This window comes from Melampsora larici-populina (assembly GCF_000204055.1).
Source record: "Melampsora larici-populina 98AG31 unplaced genomic scaffold MELLAscaffold_2, whole genome shotgun sequence".
In the NCBI taxonomy this organism is placed as follows: Eukaryota; Fungi; Basidiomycota; class Pucciniomycetes; order Pucciniales; family Melampsoraceae; genus Melampsora; species Melampsora laricis-populina.
In genome coordinates, this window is record NW_006768766.1 from 3,024,307 (window position 1) to 3,042,847 (window position 18,541).

Consider the following 18,541-nt stretch of genomic DNA (forward strand, 5'->3'; position numbering starts at 1 on the left):
CAATAAAACTAGTCATAGTGATCTTTTTGATGTTTTTCCACCTTTATCAGTTTTTCATGTTTATCAACTTGTAAGCCATGCCTTAACTACTCTCACTGAAGCTTGTCTACTTTTATGCTCTGTAATTGGATTGAAAATTTGGGATTTTCCATCTTGGCTTCCTTGTGGAGTTGTGGGAAGGCAGCTAACTTTTTCTGCTGCCCAGCAAGAATATTCACCTGAAAAATATTTGGGGATTTGTAACCATTTTTGCATTCAGCATAAATGTTAAGCCCTATCACAAAACGGACCTTGTGTGTTTTGATATGAACATTGATACCTCACAGCCACTCAGTCTTGCACATTTTTAGGTTATTTCACTGGAGGAATCTGAAGAAATCCTAGTTTAGATTTTATGCAACATCCATGAGCTTGCTTGGACCCCCTGAAGCCAACTATGGAATCCTGCTCCCAATATTGGTAAGAGCAGATGTCCTTCAATAAAAAGGGTAACATCATGGGCACAGATCCTAGCATTCAGCTATATTGACATGCCTTCTCTGGGGATGAGAGAGCTCAAAGACATATGTGGGAGACCCTGGAAATTGAATGCACCATTCAATGTGGGTGACAAAGAAAATCTGCTTTGTCTTGTCAGATTTTGAAAAAATCTTGGAAAATCCCCTTTTTGGTACCCGCATTGGAAAACAAAAGCAAAGAAAGAGTTGTTGAAGAACACATGGGTTCCACATATGCATTGCAGCATTGTATTCCAGTATGTCAGGCCTGGATCTTTAGATATGATTGATTTGTAGTCACAGCCCCCAGCTACTAGTCACCTGCAGTTCCAAGACTCCCACAACTTCAGGATGTTCTCAAAGAAATTCAGGTAGAAACCAGATTAACTTCCATCTTTAGCCTGTAGCCCAATGTGGAAAGGTGTGAAGAAATGACCATATCATATCTATTGACCAAATGATAACTCAAAACCAATGAACTTCAAGCCACTGATTACTGAGCTCTATGGTCTGCCATAATCAGCCTTGCCTTTTTGACTCACCTGTCCAGAGCTTATTGCCAAGCTAAGACAATTCCAAATTCCCTTAAGATGACTTTCATGCCAAGGATGGAAGTTTGAAAAATCTTCCAACCAACCTAACAATTGCTACCATCTTTACAAAGTCTGTTGTGAACCTTGTTTATCCCCGCAATTTTTGTAATTCTACGTTTCTTTGTAAAACTTTGATTTTTGGAATCTTGATTGAATGTTATAATTTTTACTACCTTCACAAAGCCTCTGTATGAACCTTTTCTATTGTGATAGACAGATGAAAAATGTCTGCTAAATGCTATCTTTCCAAACCTGCTGTAAGTTGACTTTATCCCTGTAGACAGATGCAAAATTTGTGGAAGATCTTAATGGTAAATAATACCTACACCCTGTGTGGAGTTGTAGTGTTCATATAATACAATTCCAAATTTCTTTGAAAAAAAGCTTGATTTCTGGAATAATAGTTCAAACAAACTTCAAAACCCTTGCAAGCTGGAGTATGCACACAATTTTTTTCCATAAACCTTGTTTATCTGCATAGACAAATTTCAAAAGTCTGGCAGATCCTCATGGTACCACTTACACCCCTGTATGGAGCGGTAGTGCAAGGATATTATAACTATAGATTTCTCCAAACAATACTTTTATCATTAAAATAATGGTTCAAAAGAGTCTCCAAAATAATCTTACCATCTTGAGCATATATAACAATTTCCCCTGTAAACCCTGTTCATCACCACAGATGGATGTAGGGAGTCTGGCAGATCCCACCCACAGAGTGTTCTTTGCTGTAATATCAAGGAGCCACAAGGCATGTGCCCAAGCCCCATGCAGGTAGGGCTGGCTGCAAGGGCTTGTGGCCGCTTGATGGCCAGCCAAAACTTGTGTTCAAGCCCTGGAGAGTCAGGGTATACAGTCATGGCTCATGGCCCCCAAGCCTTGATGGCTACCCAGGAGCCTCTAGCATTCTGTGGACCTCACTACTGCTCCATACAGGGATGTACCATGTACCATTATGATCTGCCATGTGTGATTGAAGTTTGCAGGAACCATTGATAAGGATATTCATTTTGGTCATATTGTTTTAGGGATCTTTTGAGCAATGATTCTGAAGATCAAAGTGTTTTTCAAAGAAATTTGAAATTGCAATATCCTTGAACTACAGTTTGGTGCAGGGGTGTGAGTGATACCATTAGGATTCTCCAAAGTTTCAAACTCTATCTACTGCAATAAACAAGTTTTATGGCAGGAAATTTGTGAGCATACCCAAAATTTTGAGATTTCTCTGGAGATTATCTCAGAATTGGATTCTACAGATTGAACTTTTTTCAAAGAAATTTGGAAATGCAATATATTAGTCCTCCAACTCTGGACAAGGGTAAAAGTGGTTTGAAGATACTAAAAAACCTGGTTGAAAATATTTTGAAAATTGTTTGAATTTATTCTGAATCCCATTTGAAATTCTCTTGAAGTCTGTGGCAGTCTCTGGCCTGCCTATAAACCCCGGCACAATTGGTACTTGATCAAGTTTGAGTAGCTGGGGGCTGCAAGTAGTAATTACAACTCCTTGGAGCACAAAGACATGTATGTAATAATTCATTCAGAAACCTTTCTATTGCTGGGCCGGGATTTCAGCTTGGCAAATTCATCATAGTATTGGTCAATCTACCATTTATAATGAACAGAGCCAAGCATGTTGTACATGACTATTGGAATAACTCCTTTGTTGTTGTTGGCAAGTAGAGCATTGGAGAAACAGATGAAGATTAAATCTTCACAATTTCTTTATTGAAGACCAGGGTAGTGTTTGCACAGGTCTAGAATCTTTTGCAGAGTTTGATCAAATGATAACATGTTTCGTTTGTATTTATAGTAAGTGTATGTCTATATGTGGGGTGGAGGTGTTCACAGATGTGTGATGGAATCAGAAGGTCAGAGGAGTTTGGATTGCTGGGATTTCAAAATTTGGTGGATCCTTGCAGATCTGAGCATGTGGAGAGGGAGAAACCTGGGCAAACGTAACCCTATAAAATCCCCTTCCAATTCACCCAGATCACATCCTTGTACCTCAAAACTCCCCTTTCACAACACCCACATTTTGGAGAAATTTGGCCAAAAATCCCTTTTTTGGTCACCTACATATGACAAAAAGTCCCTCAAAACCCCACTTTTTTTGTTATCCAGATCTTCAGGTGCATTCCAGGGTCCTTATTCAGCCTGAGCCCCGACCCGAAAAACGCTTACTTTTGCACAAGAGCTCTTGTAAAACATGATGCCTGACCTTGTGTGCAACCCTGATTTTGTTGACTGTTACCTTAATCCAAAAATCTCTTTTCACTCCCCTTTTGGGAGGGGTCTTCCCATTGGGATCCTCCACAATTTTGGGGGAAAGTCAAGGGCCTACTCAAACAGTCTCCCTTTGTGGATGTCTCAGCCTCAATCACCCACACCTGCTATTTTCCTGTGGAATTCCATTGTGGCCTTAGGCTCATTGTTGGCCTTTGATTGCTTCTTCAACCAGAAACACTCAATTGTCAGATTGATGAATCTTCCCCTGGAGTGTATGGTTTGAAGTTTTTTTACAAATACAGGTTTCACACACAGCTTTGATTGTTCTTGTGCCCATGCAGAGCTGCATGGGCAATCAAACAATCACGTGGAGAAATGGCCAAAGACAAGAAAAACCATCATTGGAGATATCAATTAAGCTTGAACACCAATGTATGTCATCAGACTGAGGATCATTTGATCCCATTTAGATAAGTCTATCAGCATCAGCCTGCCTTCCTGTTTGACACCAAAATCTGGTGCATCAGAATTCTTGGTTTGAGTCTTGCCTTCATCCGTAGGCAAGGTGAAGTGGACTGTATGGGAGGCAAACTGATTGAAAGAGAACAGAAAGCATCAGAATAGTATAAGAAATACTAGAATTGGAGTTTGACTGAACCTGTGATATGATGTGGTCCTCGGGATGGTAAAGACAGCGTTCATTCTCGTCCTCCTCTACCATCTTATCCATTTTCTTCTTCTTTGGCTTGTTCTGCTTAGAATCCGAGGTTTCAACTCGTTCGAAGGTGGCATTGGCTTGCTCTGCATCCTGGCTTTCCTGAGGTGGGAAGAAAACTCGAGAGGGAACCAAAAGCTGACTATAATTGAAACCGGGGGCGTTCTATGGAAAGACATAGATGAATTTAGGACTGGTGCGCTTTGTTACAGGGTAAGAAACAAACTTACTTTTGATTGAGCATGTTTGATCTCGTTTCCTATCTGTGCAAGAAGTTGAGGCATGACTTGCACAGGCATATTGATCAAACGTTCAGACAGCAAAAGCCCGACACCTTTCCCCTCTGGCTTTAAATCCTTTTCGATTGTTTTCATTAGGTCTTGTGACACGGCACATGATTTATTTGAGGCTATAGATGACATCAAGTAGGACGTTAGTGCAGATACTGATGATTTGGACTGGACGACCGCATGAATAGAAAAAAGGTCAGTTGGAATTTATCCAGGTTGATGAATTTGTCCTGGTCGAGAGTTCACGGACCTGGTGAGCCCGAAGATCCAAGACACTTGCAAATGAGTAAGGATCACTACTTTCATCGTCACATTTTACTGTTCCGCCGACCCATTCTTTTTGATCACCCAGCAGGATATCCGTCAATTCCCCAATATCGATATCTTTTGGAACTGGTTTCAATTGAGCTTTCGATGGTAAGATTGGAGTAGTTTGTTCGGCTTCAGAAGATATAGATGAATTTATACAAAATAGTTGAGATATAAGATGTTTGAGGGCATGGTAGTCGATTGGATTCAGATCACAAAATTCGAATGTAACATCGATAGTCTGATATTTTGGTCAACAGAGACGATCAAAATTGTGTTAGTTTTGCAAGCGTAAGACAAATATATGCGGCGTTTAGGTCATGCTCACCTCGTCCACCATTTCCGTATCTGAATCTTCATCCCTCTTTCCATCATTTTTTCGCTTATTATCGGATCGAGCCATGACTGGTCAAAGATTATAAGAAAAGGTCGATTAGGCAAGGTTTATGAGTATCTCGAATGTTTCACCAAAGAGAAAAAAAATGTGCACAATTTTATCGCTACAGTCAGCACGCGCTATAAGCACATACATATACAGCTTACTAGCATACGTGGGGTGTTGCTGTGGTAGATCCGGCCCGGAGTCCGAGGGTCCGGATCACTTGTGATCAACAGGTTCCTTGGAAGCAACATTATGACTCGGGACTCATACAAAATTAAATGGCTTCAGAGGCTATCCATGCATCTGCTTCAGATGTTAGCTTTAGATCAGGAAGTAGTCACGAGTCCCCGAACTTAGATCAACTGATAGCTGACTTGAAAATTTCTAGGCTAGCTCAGCATCTGCTGACCTGGTGATATAGTTGGCATATGGGTGGTTGCTTGCATCGCATTGCCGCGCATCTTTCTACGCCTGTGTCATTCTAGGACCAAACAAGCGGGTTCATCATTTCTCTCATGATCTGCTGTTACTTTTTCTTCCAAAGCTCGTACCCTCAGACTTAAATCTCAGCCACACCTTTCAGATGTTGCATTGCAAGGTTGAAGATTGATTGCTGGCGAGGAGGGTTGATCTTATATCCGCACAGGTGACTTCTCCAATCAAGAGGATATATGCATTTGTGATGATCTCCTACATTGAATGGATGTTGAACACATATTTCAATTCCTTCTCTACCTGAACTGGATAATCCCATAGATCTTTCATACCCTTGATTGAAATGGTTTTTCTGGGCCGGTGGTGGTTAAAGTATGTGATGTTTGAATTTAACAATGTGAATAAATTGCTTTCTGCTTCCGTTAAAAAGATGCAGTGAGTAATATCCGAGTTGCAAACTTCAGATGTTCTTCTTGGCCACAGGCATAGCTCACCAATGACGGAATGATGAGCTCCCGCAAGCAAGCTGGAAGATTTATGAGGAACTCTTAGTATTCACTCCGTCAACTGACACTGGAAGAATCTGCGAGTCATTGTAAAAATGTACATCTATCGATTCATATTTTTCTGACGTCCATATATACAGCGCGGAATGGAAAATACGTGGCATGATTACAAACCTCATACTATATGCTGACCAGAAAACAGCTATGATGAGAACTTTGATATAAGGGAAAATCTCATAGACCTAAGTGAAAGAACTAAAGTGGAGGAATGGCGGCAACCCTGGGCCAGCAACGCAGGTGTTGCGTGTTGCGCTGCGCCTGCGTTGCGGTTTTTCTGACCGCAGCGCAACATAGAATCAAATTCTAGGTTGCGGCCTGACCCGCAGCGCACCATCATTTGTCAAATCGATGGATTTTTTGGGCCGCAACAACATTTGTTGCGTTGCTGCCCAAAAAAAATCACAGTTCGGCGTTTTTTTGGCGCTGTTGCGCCTGTTGCGTTGCGCGACGGTCAAGGCGCCGCGCAACCTGACCTCACCTTTTGTTGTTGCGGTACTTACCGCAGCGCAGCATGTAATGCAGGTTTGTGCTGCGTGTTGCGGAGCAACGCACCAAAAAACACTCGTGTTGCGGTGCGTTGCGTTGCTGGCACAGGGTTGATGGCGGTCGAGAGCGTTGGAAGAAGTATTGGAGTAGGATCATCTTTGATCACAACACAAGGTCTGCGTCGGTATCAGCAGTCCATGCCAGCAATCATAGCCTCTCACAAGATGGAGGTCCACACATCGTTGATGTGTAACTCGGTCTGGAATTTGGTCTCTGAAGCAACTTCCAGGTTGGCTTCCAGCGTGACCAACCGCAAAGCTCGGATGTTGCCGGTGCTCCAAGCAACTTATTTTTGAATTCTACTTTTCACAGATGTATCATGTAGGGAGTAGCATCGCGATTGCATAGCTAGGCCGTAGATGCAAGCAAAGCACCAATTGTCTCATTTGTGATCAGTTTTTTGTGAGGTATATCATTGATCGTCCAATGGTTTCGGGATATACCTAGAATGTACTTCATCCTGTCGACCACCATATCCCGGAATGGAAATAGACACACTCCCTTGATTGATACAAAGCGATGATGAAAGATGAGACAAACCAAAGAGATCATCCACACCGTTTCCTCACCCCCGAGAAAGCCTTGGCTCTATATCCCCTTCAAAGGACATCGCCCCTAGCGGTGGTTGTTCGTCTTTCTACCAAGGTATGATTTCATCAGCTTTCCACTGCATCGCACTTCGTATGCTAAGCGATCATATGACATCTGCTTTTTCGATCCACTGCTACTTCACCTTGTTTTTAGGTCATACATTTTGTCAAGATCAATCTCGCAGTGTTACGCCAAACCGAGTAAATCAAAGTGCACGTGAGTGAAGCCTCAATCCATTCTTCATTTCCTGACTACTCCATAGAGCTCTAGTATAAATTTTTGGCTCTCGAGGACAAAAGCTAATTTTTCACGCTGTGGGATCAGCCGATAATAGTACACTAGGGCGACGCATCTGGACAAGTCTTCCGGCGAAATTCCAGCTCTGACTCTGAGAGTTTCTTGCTTGTCGCAACATCATTAGCTGCACAACATGCAGCAGGCCCAAGTCACCGCGAAAATCTGCTCCTCCTCCTCATTGAGTATAAGTCGTCCGGCTCGTGGACTTGATCTTTCACCAGAATCTTTCAAAGGATCCCAATTAGATTCGGTGCGTCAATCTTTTCCCTCGCCCTAGCTACCCTTTTGTATGGAATTCTGAAATTGGAAAGATGATTGCTTTTGATGTGATCCTTAGTCAATTCTCCGTCGCTATTCTTCCCCCGTCACGGTGAGGAATTGTGATCAACGCGGAAAGCCAAGTGGAATTATATCGCCCGTGTAAGTCCTGCGACCCATTCCATTTGACCCGGTATCATATCTCACAATCCATTGGTATACATAATTGACCACTCTTGTGCCAACCTCCAACCTATTCCCCCCGTCTTATCCACAATCTCTTCTGATCGGAACATTTCTTTTTTCCTCACTAATAATATCTTTGGCGACTTTATCTTTATATTATTTTCGTAACATAACTTCATAGACATATTCCCGAGGCTTCTGACGTTTCTAAGCCCCGCTATCAATTTTGTAAGGTTTCTACTGTGTTGGAAGCCTCTAGGGATCAGCTCGGCCAGACTTCAAATCGATCCTCATTCTCATCAGGTTCTTCATCAGATCCTTCATCCGATTCTACTCCGATGTCGAAGTTTGAATATATGTTACCACAAAGAAATTATTTATCAAGAAGTACGGCTGCAGGGAAATTTCAGCCTCTGCAAGATGCGCCAGACCACAAAGTTACTTCAGATGTAGAGCATGCTCGTAAAAAAAACAGTCTACCCCGCTTCGGTTATCCAACCCTTTCAGGTGAGGAGGACTTCTTCTCCAGGAAATCACATTTTAGCGACTTTCACTTAGAGCCTTTCACAATAGCGTCCAGCCAGCATCTACAGCCTTCTTCGAATTCGGCCTGTTCAATCTCAAATTACTCTTGTCAATCCAATGATAGTACTGAGCAATTGATGCTAGTTCGAACACCCTCACTCGAGGATGGATTTCAATTGATAGAAGCTCGCGATGCAACCAACATCGAACCTGAGAGCCCTACTTGGGAATGGAAGATTCAAACTCCAGCATCCGTCAAACGATCACTTTCGAGATCTAAGAACTTATTCAGGTCGACTAACTCTGTCAGAGCTTCTGTGGAAGCTGTTTCCCGTCTTGTCCAGCTGGACGATGAGGTGGAAGAGCTCTCAGAAGCTAATCAACCTGAACCACCAAAGATGAAAAGTTCAAAGAGCTCGTCTTCCTTGCGAAAATACTTCTTCGAATCGTCGGGAGATTCCAACACAAAAACCAAGGGATTAAAAAAGAAGCTTTCCTTTATGTCGCACTTTTCACTGAAGAGCAGTGACTCGATCCAATGGCAAATCCAACCCTACATCGTAGATAATCAGACAGAAGAACTTTCCCTTGAACAATTTTTGACTAACGAAACAGGATCGACAACATCACCGGTAGACAAAGAGTCAGTCCTACCTTGATACTAGAATAAACCTATGACTTTCTGTGAGACAATTGATACTAATTGCATCTTCCCTGACACGCTTCCCAAAACGCAGACCGTACGCCAAGAAAACATTCCCTGACTATAGCAGCTCCAATCAGAAAGAAGCTCTCCACGATCCATCTCCGTTACCTCCTCCTCTGAAGACAAAATCTAGATCTGGTTTATTCTTTTGGCGTCGAAACAAAGAAACCGAGTTTAATCTATTGAATTCGACACCTAGCAAGATTAATCTCACATCGGTGCAAATCTCTTCTCCTAGCGCATTTCGTCATATCAATCAGAACGAGGACAGCCAGTATTTTGAGCCTTCCATTCGCGGTAGTTGTGAAACGAGTTATCATGAATGGACACTCGCCGAAACGAATCCTGCTAATTCTATCTTGGCATCCTCTGTGTCGAGTTACTCCTCGACAACTCATACCATAGGGACAAACTCCTCGAACTCTAAATTATTACCATCAGTAAGTGTTAGCTTTTGAATATGCTACGGCTTTTGCTTTCCTACTAATCACTGTTTCACACGCTTCGTCCCACAGAAGCCTTCTCCTCCACCTCGCCCACCAAGGCTACGTCCTGTAAGCAACACTAAAAAAACACCCTTCTTCGCCTTTTAACTCCACTTCGCCGCCCATTGACTGAGCTCATGATGCGGATGATCGCATTTGAACAGGTCATGTCTATTCCCTTCGCCAGTTAATTTTCGAAAAATAAGGCTTCCGGGGTGGCTGCTGGTTCATAGATCTCGATGTCGATTATATATGTTATGTTCTACGTGAATATACAGACTGGGCCATTGGCTTAAGAATTCAAATTATTCCAAGCTGAACTTTACTTTAATCAAGTCCTTCTTTTCCATTCGTGTTCTTCTTCCTTTCCGCTTCACAAGCGTATAGAAATCCCTTGAATGTTTTACTCTACCAACCCGTATATTTCTGAGGAATATATTAGTTTTTTTTCCCTTCCTATTGAATAGTGACTTGATCAATTTCTTTGCGTTTCTTCACTCACCAACTTATGTTGTATTTGTACATCATACCTGGTATAAAGTCTGTGCCTGCTGTCTTGACTGCATGTCTACTTCCAATCTCACTCTTTGTAATCTTTCATTTATTTAAATTACAGACAATCAAAACTTCGTTCGTTATTTCCTGAATTTAGTACAAAGATTGATACAGCTAGGATGGTCAAACTCAATAGACTAGATCACCTCGTGCATCATCTAGATCACAAACAAACGGCCTCCCAAAACACAATATCAGAGACCATCAAATTGAGTGCACGGGTCTGGCTTTCAACCAGTACACCGACTTGTATCCTCCCTAGCTTCAGCGCCTTTGGCATACTGAGTCTCTCATGAGTCATTGTATCCGTATATTATTCCGGGTATGGACTCTACCTTTGATATCTTGACTGGGCTCTTGCTTCTCTCTTTTTGTAATTGTCCATTGCAACTCCAAATCAAAACTTCGTTCATTCTCTCCTAACTCATGTACACAATTGATACAACTAAAAAGATAAATCTCAAAGAACTCGACATAACACAGAACATGATATTAAACAAATTACAAACAACTCCAGAAAACACATTTTTCGTAAATAAAATTTAAATTCGAATGCACGGCCTGGTGATGAATACATCGCCTTTTTTGAAACTCTTCTCGAGCTCCGTGTGCATTGCATCTTTCATATCAATTACTATTGTGTTAAAAAAATTCGTCATAGTCAGTAAGGCAAACAAATTGATGGCAATCTCATACTATCAAGAACTGACCTAGGGGGTGAACTTGTATTGAGTCTAAGTTCGAGCTGCCTGAAAGACACTATTGCTTTGTCAATGCATACCTGACTTTGCGTCTCCTTGATCAACATGATACGCTGTGAGATACGACCTTCATCGACTGCCCCATAACAGCTGGGTGGTTGTATGAGTTCTTCAGGAGCCTTCTCAGCTTGAGAGGACATTTGGCTGTACCCAAGCACATCACAAATCACTTGATCGGTACATTGATTCAGGATCATCGTCAAGAGGCGAGCTGGTAGCTTTGGTTTGTGGTCCACTGTTAGTGTCGAGCACCATATCAGACTAGAGACATGATGAACCAAATAGAGGTACAAGAAAGAGTGTGTCTCGCGTTTGATGGGAGATCTTTCACCAATCAGTTGCGTGAAAATTGTGATCATGTCTTCGTCTGTCTCAATAGGATACAGGTAAGATCGAATATCAGGCAAATTGGCGTCTAAAATCATGACCTCGTCTAGTCCGACTTGAAGGTGTGTCAAGATATGAACATAATCTTTGAAGAGAAGACGTCGAAAATCGATGGAATGTCTCATGTCGCAGAATGGAATCAGGAGTATCGAAAAGACTGGATTCGCAAAGGAGCTAGAGTCATAGATACCCAAAATGTCAGTGAATATAGAATAAAGTTCCATCTCGTCATCTTTCGACAGTTTTTTGGCTTGAGCAATGAGGGGCTTTGGGTCTGCACATAGGTTGAGATGATCGGATCGTCTAGATTTGAATTGGAATGGGGATATGAACTTCATCAACAGTCGACATGCGATCTCGTCATCAAATATTGACTGCGAATTATGGTCATTCGAGAATTCGGCTCCCATTTCCCAGCCGTTCTGCGAGTTCAAAACGATCAGCGTTGATAAGATGGTCTTCCATGTGGATATATCATCGCCTATCATCGGATTAAGGATTAAAGATAGCGTTGAGGATTGTTTTTGAATGCGACAAAGGGTAGATCGAACAAAGACTGCTAATGCAAATGTTGCTCTTGCCAAACGGTTCAGCATACTGATCTGCGTAGGTTTTACGTCACCTATCAAGGACTTGAGGTATACTTGGGTGAGAAAGTTGAGTGCGAGCAAGGGCCATGTGGATGAGAGCACGAACGCCGGCTGATCAGACTGTTTCATAAGCAATCGCGTCTGCTGAGGGGTCGGGTAAGACACCTCTGTAGATATGGCGCATTCATTGACATATGCTTCGTACAAAGGGCGCAAGAGCTCGATGTCAGGCGCCAAGCCCTGCTCTTCGCTTTCTGCCGCCGTAAGTAGATCGTTGGAATCACTGAAGTCTGATGCTGTGATTGCGCTTTGAAGATGGTCGATCGTGGTCGTAATCGCCGATAGGATCATATCACCGTCAGAGTTACGCAGCAGTAGGCTGGCAGCACACATCCAATCCGGCATTTTAGTCTCCAGCTGCTTGTATAGGAGACAAAAGCTACTGGGAACAGTGGATAGTTGATCGGCGTTAGCCGCTGATTGACAAGCTAGGGCGAAATCGTCCTCATTGGGATACCAATCCTCCACATCATTACATGAAGAGAAGCCGTTGCGTAGTTCTTCATGGTGGGTAAGTTGTATACATGAATAAAGTCGAGCCATGCTCGTGATCAGGCGAGCATCGTCATGACATTGAGCTTTCTGAGCAAGTTTATTGGCGTCATTGGACACGGAAAGGACACGTTCGGTAGATCGCTGAAGACGCTCTTGTAACTGGGATCCCAGTCGGGAGAGTTGTGTCAGGAATTCAGTAATGTGGCTATTCTTCTTCAAGGATCCTGTCAAGTATTCAACTAATAAGTCGCAGGCGCTTGCGAGAACACTGTTCGACATGTATCTTGAACTCGTATTCGGAGCCACATCAACGGCGTGTCTTTCTTTTAAGCAGATCTCTATAAATTCAATGCTGTCGACGCTCCATTCGGTAACTTGTGACCAATTAATGCTATGAGGAGGGACGATGACGTGAGGATCGTTTGCACATCGCATCCAATTCCTTAACAAGTCTAGATAAGCTGAGATGAGCTCTAACTCCCCAACAACTCGATAATCAGAACCATCGACATTGGTAGTGGCCATATCAATAGCGACCGAGAGCCTTTTCTGAAGACCAAGCGTGATCGGTCGCAATAACGCATCTAAAGTGGTCCTTAGACTTGTACCGAGACCATATGCTGCAAAGGTAGATATGAGGATGAATTGCTGCCTCATGAAGTTGGCCATCATCAATGTAGAGTCTGAATGCGCGGAAATGTCTAGGGTCCAATACGGCAAGGCGAGAAAGCGAAACGTAGGAGTCAAAAGTCCGCGATCGACTAAAGACTGGCTACATTGCCGTGAGGAGAGAGCTAAAGTGTGCAACAGATGGAGGCAGTCCAAGCTCGGCACTTCAAATCGGTGGCTTGTGACAGGTGGCCAGGGAACTGAGACCAAGAGCTGAATGATGTCCTCAAGAAGCATAGATCTTCTGGTGATCTCTTCAGAGACTCGCGCCGAATCTCCTAATTGAATGATAGTATTCAACAATTTGACCATGACAATTAAGGAAAATTTAGATAAGACTTGAAATCGAAAGTGTGACTGGATCTTGGCCAAAATGTCAAGCTTAGTGAATAATTCTTCTATCCACTCTAATTTGGATGCCGGCAAAGATTTCGGGTTATTATGCTTAATTGATAGTAATCCACACGAGACGGAGTAAAGTAGCATCAGCGCGCTGTCCGCTAGGCCCACATTTTTTTCGCCCAAGGCGTGGGATGATGCCAAGATCATATCTGGAATTGCAGGCTGCAATTCCGTTTCTCCAAAGACGGCGACCTCCTTGCGACTTTCGTTTTGAATGCCTAAGTATCGGTCAGTGATCCGTGTCATGATCTTGAACCCCATTACTCGCTGGGATGGAACTGATGACATGATGAATCCAAACAGCTGCTGAAGTTTGAAACTCTCCGCCCGTTGTGGATGAATGTCATCACATTGGTTTGTTGTCGAATCGACATCATCACTGAGCCTTCCTGGCAGCATCTGCCCCTTGATATCGAAATTGAATTGAGTCTTGGCCAACGTATGGATGGCTTGATGCGAGCATGCAGCTTTGGAGTTGGATTTAGTCGGTCCGTGAGTCTCATGGGTGACGGCTGATGAAGACGACTCTTGCCCAGGTTTGATGGGAGTTGAATCTTCAGAAGAGGATACGAGGATATCATCTGAGAATTGGACACGCTTAGTGGATTTCTGACGGGACTTTATGTCATTTGAATGATCAGGAATAGTGTCATTTTTATAATCGGGCTGGCTACATTGAGAAGTAGATACATTGTTCTTCTTGAGTAGTTGCTCCAACAAGGTAGGATTAGACTTCATCAGCATAGCCTTGATCTCGGCTTGAGCCGCTAGGATTTCAGCTTCGGACATGTTTGCTAAATTTGATTGATTTTCAGCCGCAATACTTGTCTTGGTCTCAAGAGAGAATTCGGAGCTGGAAGATACTGTCTTGGTAGAACACGAAGGAATCGGGAAGTCAAAGGTCGCTTGGTCGCTCGAAGCATGGAGTTCCCCGGCTGATGGAGATGAGAGCTTGCATTTCATCGAAAAATGTTCAGAGGGTCCAGCGCTAGGAAATCCACTGGGCTCAAATTTGGACTCAAAGTCGTCATTTGGTTCCGTCAAGTCATCTCTTTCAACAATCTCCCCTAGAAGTGGGTTTCGAAAGTTCGCAGATGGAATGTTCTTTTCGAATTGATCGACATTATGTTCCGACATAGCACTTGTGGGAATATCTTCATCATCACTCAAATCAAGTTGAAATCTTCCTGTTGGAACCTGTTGAGACAGGGGTAGCATATCGGACTCAGCCTTTTGGCGAGCGGCCTCTAGTTCGGCTTCACGTTCGAGGGCGAATCTAGATTTTCGAACTTCTGGTGCTTTAGACGTTCCACCGCTTTTGATAGGTTTAAGAGACGAGGAAGGTTGGGTGTATGCGAAGGAGCTTCCCTGTGTGATCTTGTTGGATTCTTTGGTAAGCTGCTCCATGAACTCATCGTTTTGTAAATCATATATACTAGGTCTGACGGTAGTGCTATGTATCTGATGAGGCTTTGAGTTTGGAGGATCAATGATAGCCATGATGGCAAGCTACAATATGTCGATGAAGAACTATATAAACCAACAAATGCAGAAAGGAAAAGAAACACATCATCAGCAAAATTGTTGGTCACTGTAAGACGGCGGATGGATTTGCAAAACATGATGGTCTCTTACTTCACCACTAGCCAGGCTCTAACCAAATAACGCGTTTGACAGAACAGCAGCTGAGTCGGAGTATATTCGAATTCAACGGTTAGTTCAAGTTTTTGAGGTGAAATTGTGTTGGTTGATGAAGTTGAAAATGAGGTTCCGATTGAGTGTTTGATGAAGAATTATGTAGAACTTGATGAAGTGAAGTTGAAGTTTCTCTCAAATTCAGAAAAAGTTAAATTTGATCGCTCATTGGCTAAAACCGCATATATGTTACATCACATCCTACATACAGGTACACACTACAAGCATTGAACATTCACACGATACTAGGGGAATCAGTTTGGTGTGGGTAGCTTGGGGACAGGAGTGCTACGCATTGTGGCCCTGAGGCCTGGATTGCAAGTGTGCGCCCGAAATGGCGGGGCCTGAGCAGGGATAGAGCTGGAGTACATGAGGGTGGCCACTAGGCGCTGAGCTTCTCCACTGGAGGCTCCCCACTCCTTTTGGGAAGAGAAATTTGAAAACAACTCGAGAACTGATAAGCTAGACATAGATAAAGAAATTGATAGGTAGCCACATGAAACTTAACCCATGGAGAAACGGGGTGGTGGGCGGGAAAGAAAAATTTTTTGGAAGAAAAACGATATAACTGTACTGAATAGGTGAAATTGCCAAGTGTGCCCAGAGCCTGCGGAGGCACTCAGAAGTCCATCTCCGTAGGGATGTAAAAGCTTCAGGTGCGAATAGGAAAACCCACCTGTGACAGTTACGCAACATGTCACAGGTCTCGGGCACAGAGAAGGGAGCGAGAGAGTCAGAGTTTTTAACTCCTCTCTCTTCCCGCCTCTCTGTCGAATTTTCCTACTCCGCACCTTAGAGATCTAGCACACCTCCTATAGATCTCTCTCTTTGCTTTTAAAAACATATTCTTAAAACATCTACGCACTCTCTAGAGTTCAAGAAAGAAGACTAGATAGATTCCGAAAATTGGAAGTGGAAATCCTATTTCTTTTTGCATTTTCCTTTTCACATTATATACATAGTTGTGGGTGTCTCACTGGATGTGGCGGAAACTGAAGGAAAAATCGAATAAAATCAATTACAAGTCCACTAGAATGTTGCAAGCAATCAAATTCGCGGAAGAGAAGAAACTAGCTGAGGAGGCAAGAGCGGCGGAGCAAGCAGAAGGAAGAAAGCGTAGAGCGGAATCGAGAACAGTCCAAGCAGGTGGCTCTCAACCGGCGATCCCCGGGACATTGGACACTCGAGACGAACCGCAGTTAGAAGGCCCCTCAACCTTGACGACTACCGGGGGTGGAGTGACCGAAATCGAAGGAGGAGGTGACCCTCTGGGGGAAGAGGTTGAGGAGAAGGAAGATGCTCAAGGCCTGACCCACACGGATCCTGGTGAATCGTTGGGCGATGAAGATTCCGACTCAGATTCGGACGACTCGTTCCTGGAGCAACGCAAACCCGCTTTGAAGGAGCGCAAGAGCCCCAAGAAGAAGAAGGGGAAAGGGAAGGGAAGGAAGGTGTCATCAGAGTCATCCTCAGAAGGCGAGGTGTTGGAATGGAAGAAGGAGAGAGGGTATGGCTCACTTATAGAGAGAGACCAGGGTGAGCGTCATTCAGCTTCATAGAGGTTATTAGTCCTTGGTGGGGACCAATCTTGTTGCAGCGCACAGTCGCTCCGAGGGCCTGAAGGGCATTTCTTATAGAGATCCGGCAGTATGCCTAGGGATCCCAGCTCCAGGTCTCCTGTAGAAGCCGCGCAAGCCTTAGCTCCGTCCCTGAACGTTGTAGCAGAAATTCCCCGGCGATGAGAGCGTGAAGCGCTGACGGTGTTTTTCCTTTGGATGGTGTGGTTCCGTAGCAGAAGCCCCTAAAAGAAGGCCGAAGTCTCAAAGCCCCACGATGGAGAGACCCAAGGCTCAATCCAAGTCCTTGATGGATCAGCTGGTGGACTCGATTCACTCTGGGAAGGCGAAAGACGTGAGGAAGCTGAGGAGAGAATTGGATCTCTGTCAGCTGGAGATCGATAAGTTAGAAGAGAAAACGGAGAAGAGAAAGAAGGGGGGAAGGACAAGAAAAAGAAGTCGCCTGGGAGAGAGGGTAAGGAGGACAGGAAGAAGACCAAGAAAAGGAAACGTACCTCCTCGTCGACCGACTCCGAGTCTTCGTCCTCAGACGGTTTGTCCCACCTGCGCCAACCTTCGGTGGTTGGAGAAGATTCATCCTCAGATGAAGATTCTTCGGCGAGTTCCGTCTCTTCTAAGGCGGAGAAGAAGAAATCGGCGAAAGAGAAGCCCATCGCCTTCTCTTTCAAGAGCCTGTCCGGTTTCGATCTCCCCGATTTACCGTCCCAGTGGGAGAAAAACTTTAGACGTATGAGGTACTATGTACCTCTCACCGTATTCGACGCGGCTTACATCGACGCCTACCGGACTACCTGCAAAACAAAGGCGGGCAAGTTGAAGTGGGATAGTCAGATGAAGTCTAGAGAAGAGCTGGAAAGGCAGATGACTTACGGGGATTTCATTCTGGCTTGCGACCTGGAGGCTCGGTACGCGAAGGAACGCTACAAATACAATGACTATGCTACTTACGTAGAGAAGCACAAGTCGATTGTGAGCACGATTGCTAGAAGACACAAGTGCTGGATGGTAGGCCTCCGTTATCATCTGGCGGTCAGGGCGGTTACCTTTCGAGTTCGTGACCCATTAGCGAGCGAGAATAGGACAAGCGGGAAGAAGAAGAAACTCGTAGACGAAGTGATTCTCCCAGACGGCCTTCAATCGGAGGCAGAAGACAACGCGAAATGGGACGCGCAAACGGCAGGAGACCTGAAATGTAAGGGTAACCCCTACGTGGTAGGCCAGCCGAAATTCGGCTTTGATTTCATGACCGGCCAGGAGATGGAGGAGAACCTGAACCCGAAAACAAAGTCGAGAATTAATTCAGACGACTCTCAAGAGGCTAGCGGTTCTAGGCAAACCTGGAAACAGGGGAGGAAACAGAGGGGTGGAAATAGGGGACGTGCAAATTACCCTAGAGCGAGTTATCCTCAGTATCCTTCGTCATCAGCACACGCCCGGAAGAGAGAAGGGAATGGAGGCAAGGAATGGGTAGCTTTAGGTCAGAAGCATGCGAACGTGGTAGCGTCAGGTTTGGGAAGGGGTGGACCGAAGGACCGGTAAGCTTTCTGAATGAACGGGTTGTTACAGAATAGGACTAACGGTAGTATGTGTCTGGTTACTTTCCCCTTGGTGGTCTCGTTCTGTCTTGCGCGGCGTCGCATGGTGTTTATGAACTCGGGGGGTACACTTTGGTACTTGGTATTGGGGGGTGTGCTTGTTGCTGTACGGTACCGGATCCTCTACCTATGTCAGTAGCTAGTC

The 18,541-nt window shown here is 44.2% G+C and overlaps 5 protein-coding genes across 5 annotated transcripts; 2 read left to right on the plus strand and 3 right to left on the minus strand.

The window, feature by feature from the left end:
• Window positions 1-3,733: 3,733 nt before the first annotated feature.
• Window positions 3,734-5,036, minus strand: MELLADRAFT_89292 (uncharacterized protein; the record flags this gene model as incomplete). The annotated part of the gene is made up of 5 exons (XM_007404550.1): window positions 3,734-3,910; window positions 3,978-4,199; window positions 4,265-4,492; window positions 4,575-4,874; window positions 4,962-5,036. The coding sequence occupies 5 exons, from the start codon at window positions 5,034-5,036 to the stop codon at window positions 3,734-3,736; spliced, it is 1,002 nt and encodes a 333-aa protein (XP_007404612.1).
• A 2,920-nt stretch (window positions 5,037-7,956) lies between these two features.
• Window positions 7,957-10,263, plus strand: MELLADRAFT_70696 (uncharacterized protein; the record flags this gene model as incomplete). The annotated part of the gene is made up of 5 exons (XM_007404387.1): window positions 7,957-8,401; window positions 8,468-9,062; window positions 9,157-9,565; window positions 9,641-9,679; window positions 9,775-10,263. 5 exons carry the CDS (start codon window positions 8,233-8,235, stop codon window positions 9,799-9,801), a joined length of 1,239 nt encoding a protein of 412 aa, XP_007404449.1.
• A 283-nt stretch (window positions 10,264-10,546) lies between these two features.
• MELLADRAFT_70697 (uncharacterized protein) lies at window positions 10,547-11,949 on the minus strand (the record flags this gene model as incomplete). The annotated part of the gene is made up of 2 exons (XM_007404549.1): window positions 10,547-10,799; window positions 10,876-11,949. 2 exons carry the CDS (start codon window positions 11,907-11,909, stop codon window positions 10,793-10,795), a joined length of 1,041 nt encoding a protein of 346 aa, XP_007404611.1.
• A 79-nt stretch (window positions 11,950-12,028) lies between these two features.
• Window positions 12,029-15,029, minus strand: MELLADRAFT_89295 (uncharacterized protein; the record flags this gene model as incomplete). Its single annotated transcript, XM_007404548.1, has 2 exons — window positions 12,029-12,068; window positions 12,109-15,029. 2 exons carry the CDS (start codon window positions 15,027-15,029, stop codon window positions 12,029-12,031), a joined length of 2,961 nt encoding a protein of 986 aa, XP_007404610.1.
• A 1,175-nt stretch (window positions 15,030-16,204) lies between these two features.
• MELLADRAFT_101998 (uncharacterized protein) lies at window positions 16,205-17,185 on the plus strand (the record flags this gene model as incomplete). Its single annotated transcript, XM_007404388.1, has 2 exons — window positions 16,205-16,760; window positions 17,100-17,185. 2 exons carry the CDS (start codon window positions 16,205-16,207, stop codon window positions 17,183-17,185), a joined length of 642 nt encoding a protein of 213 aa, XP_007404450.1.
• Between the last annotated feature and the right edge of the window lie 1,356 nt (window positions 17,186-18,541).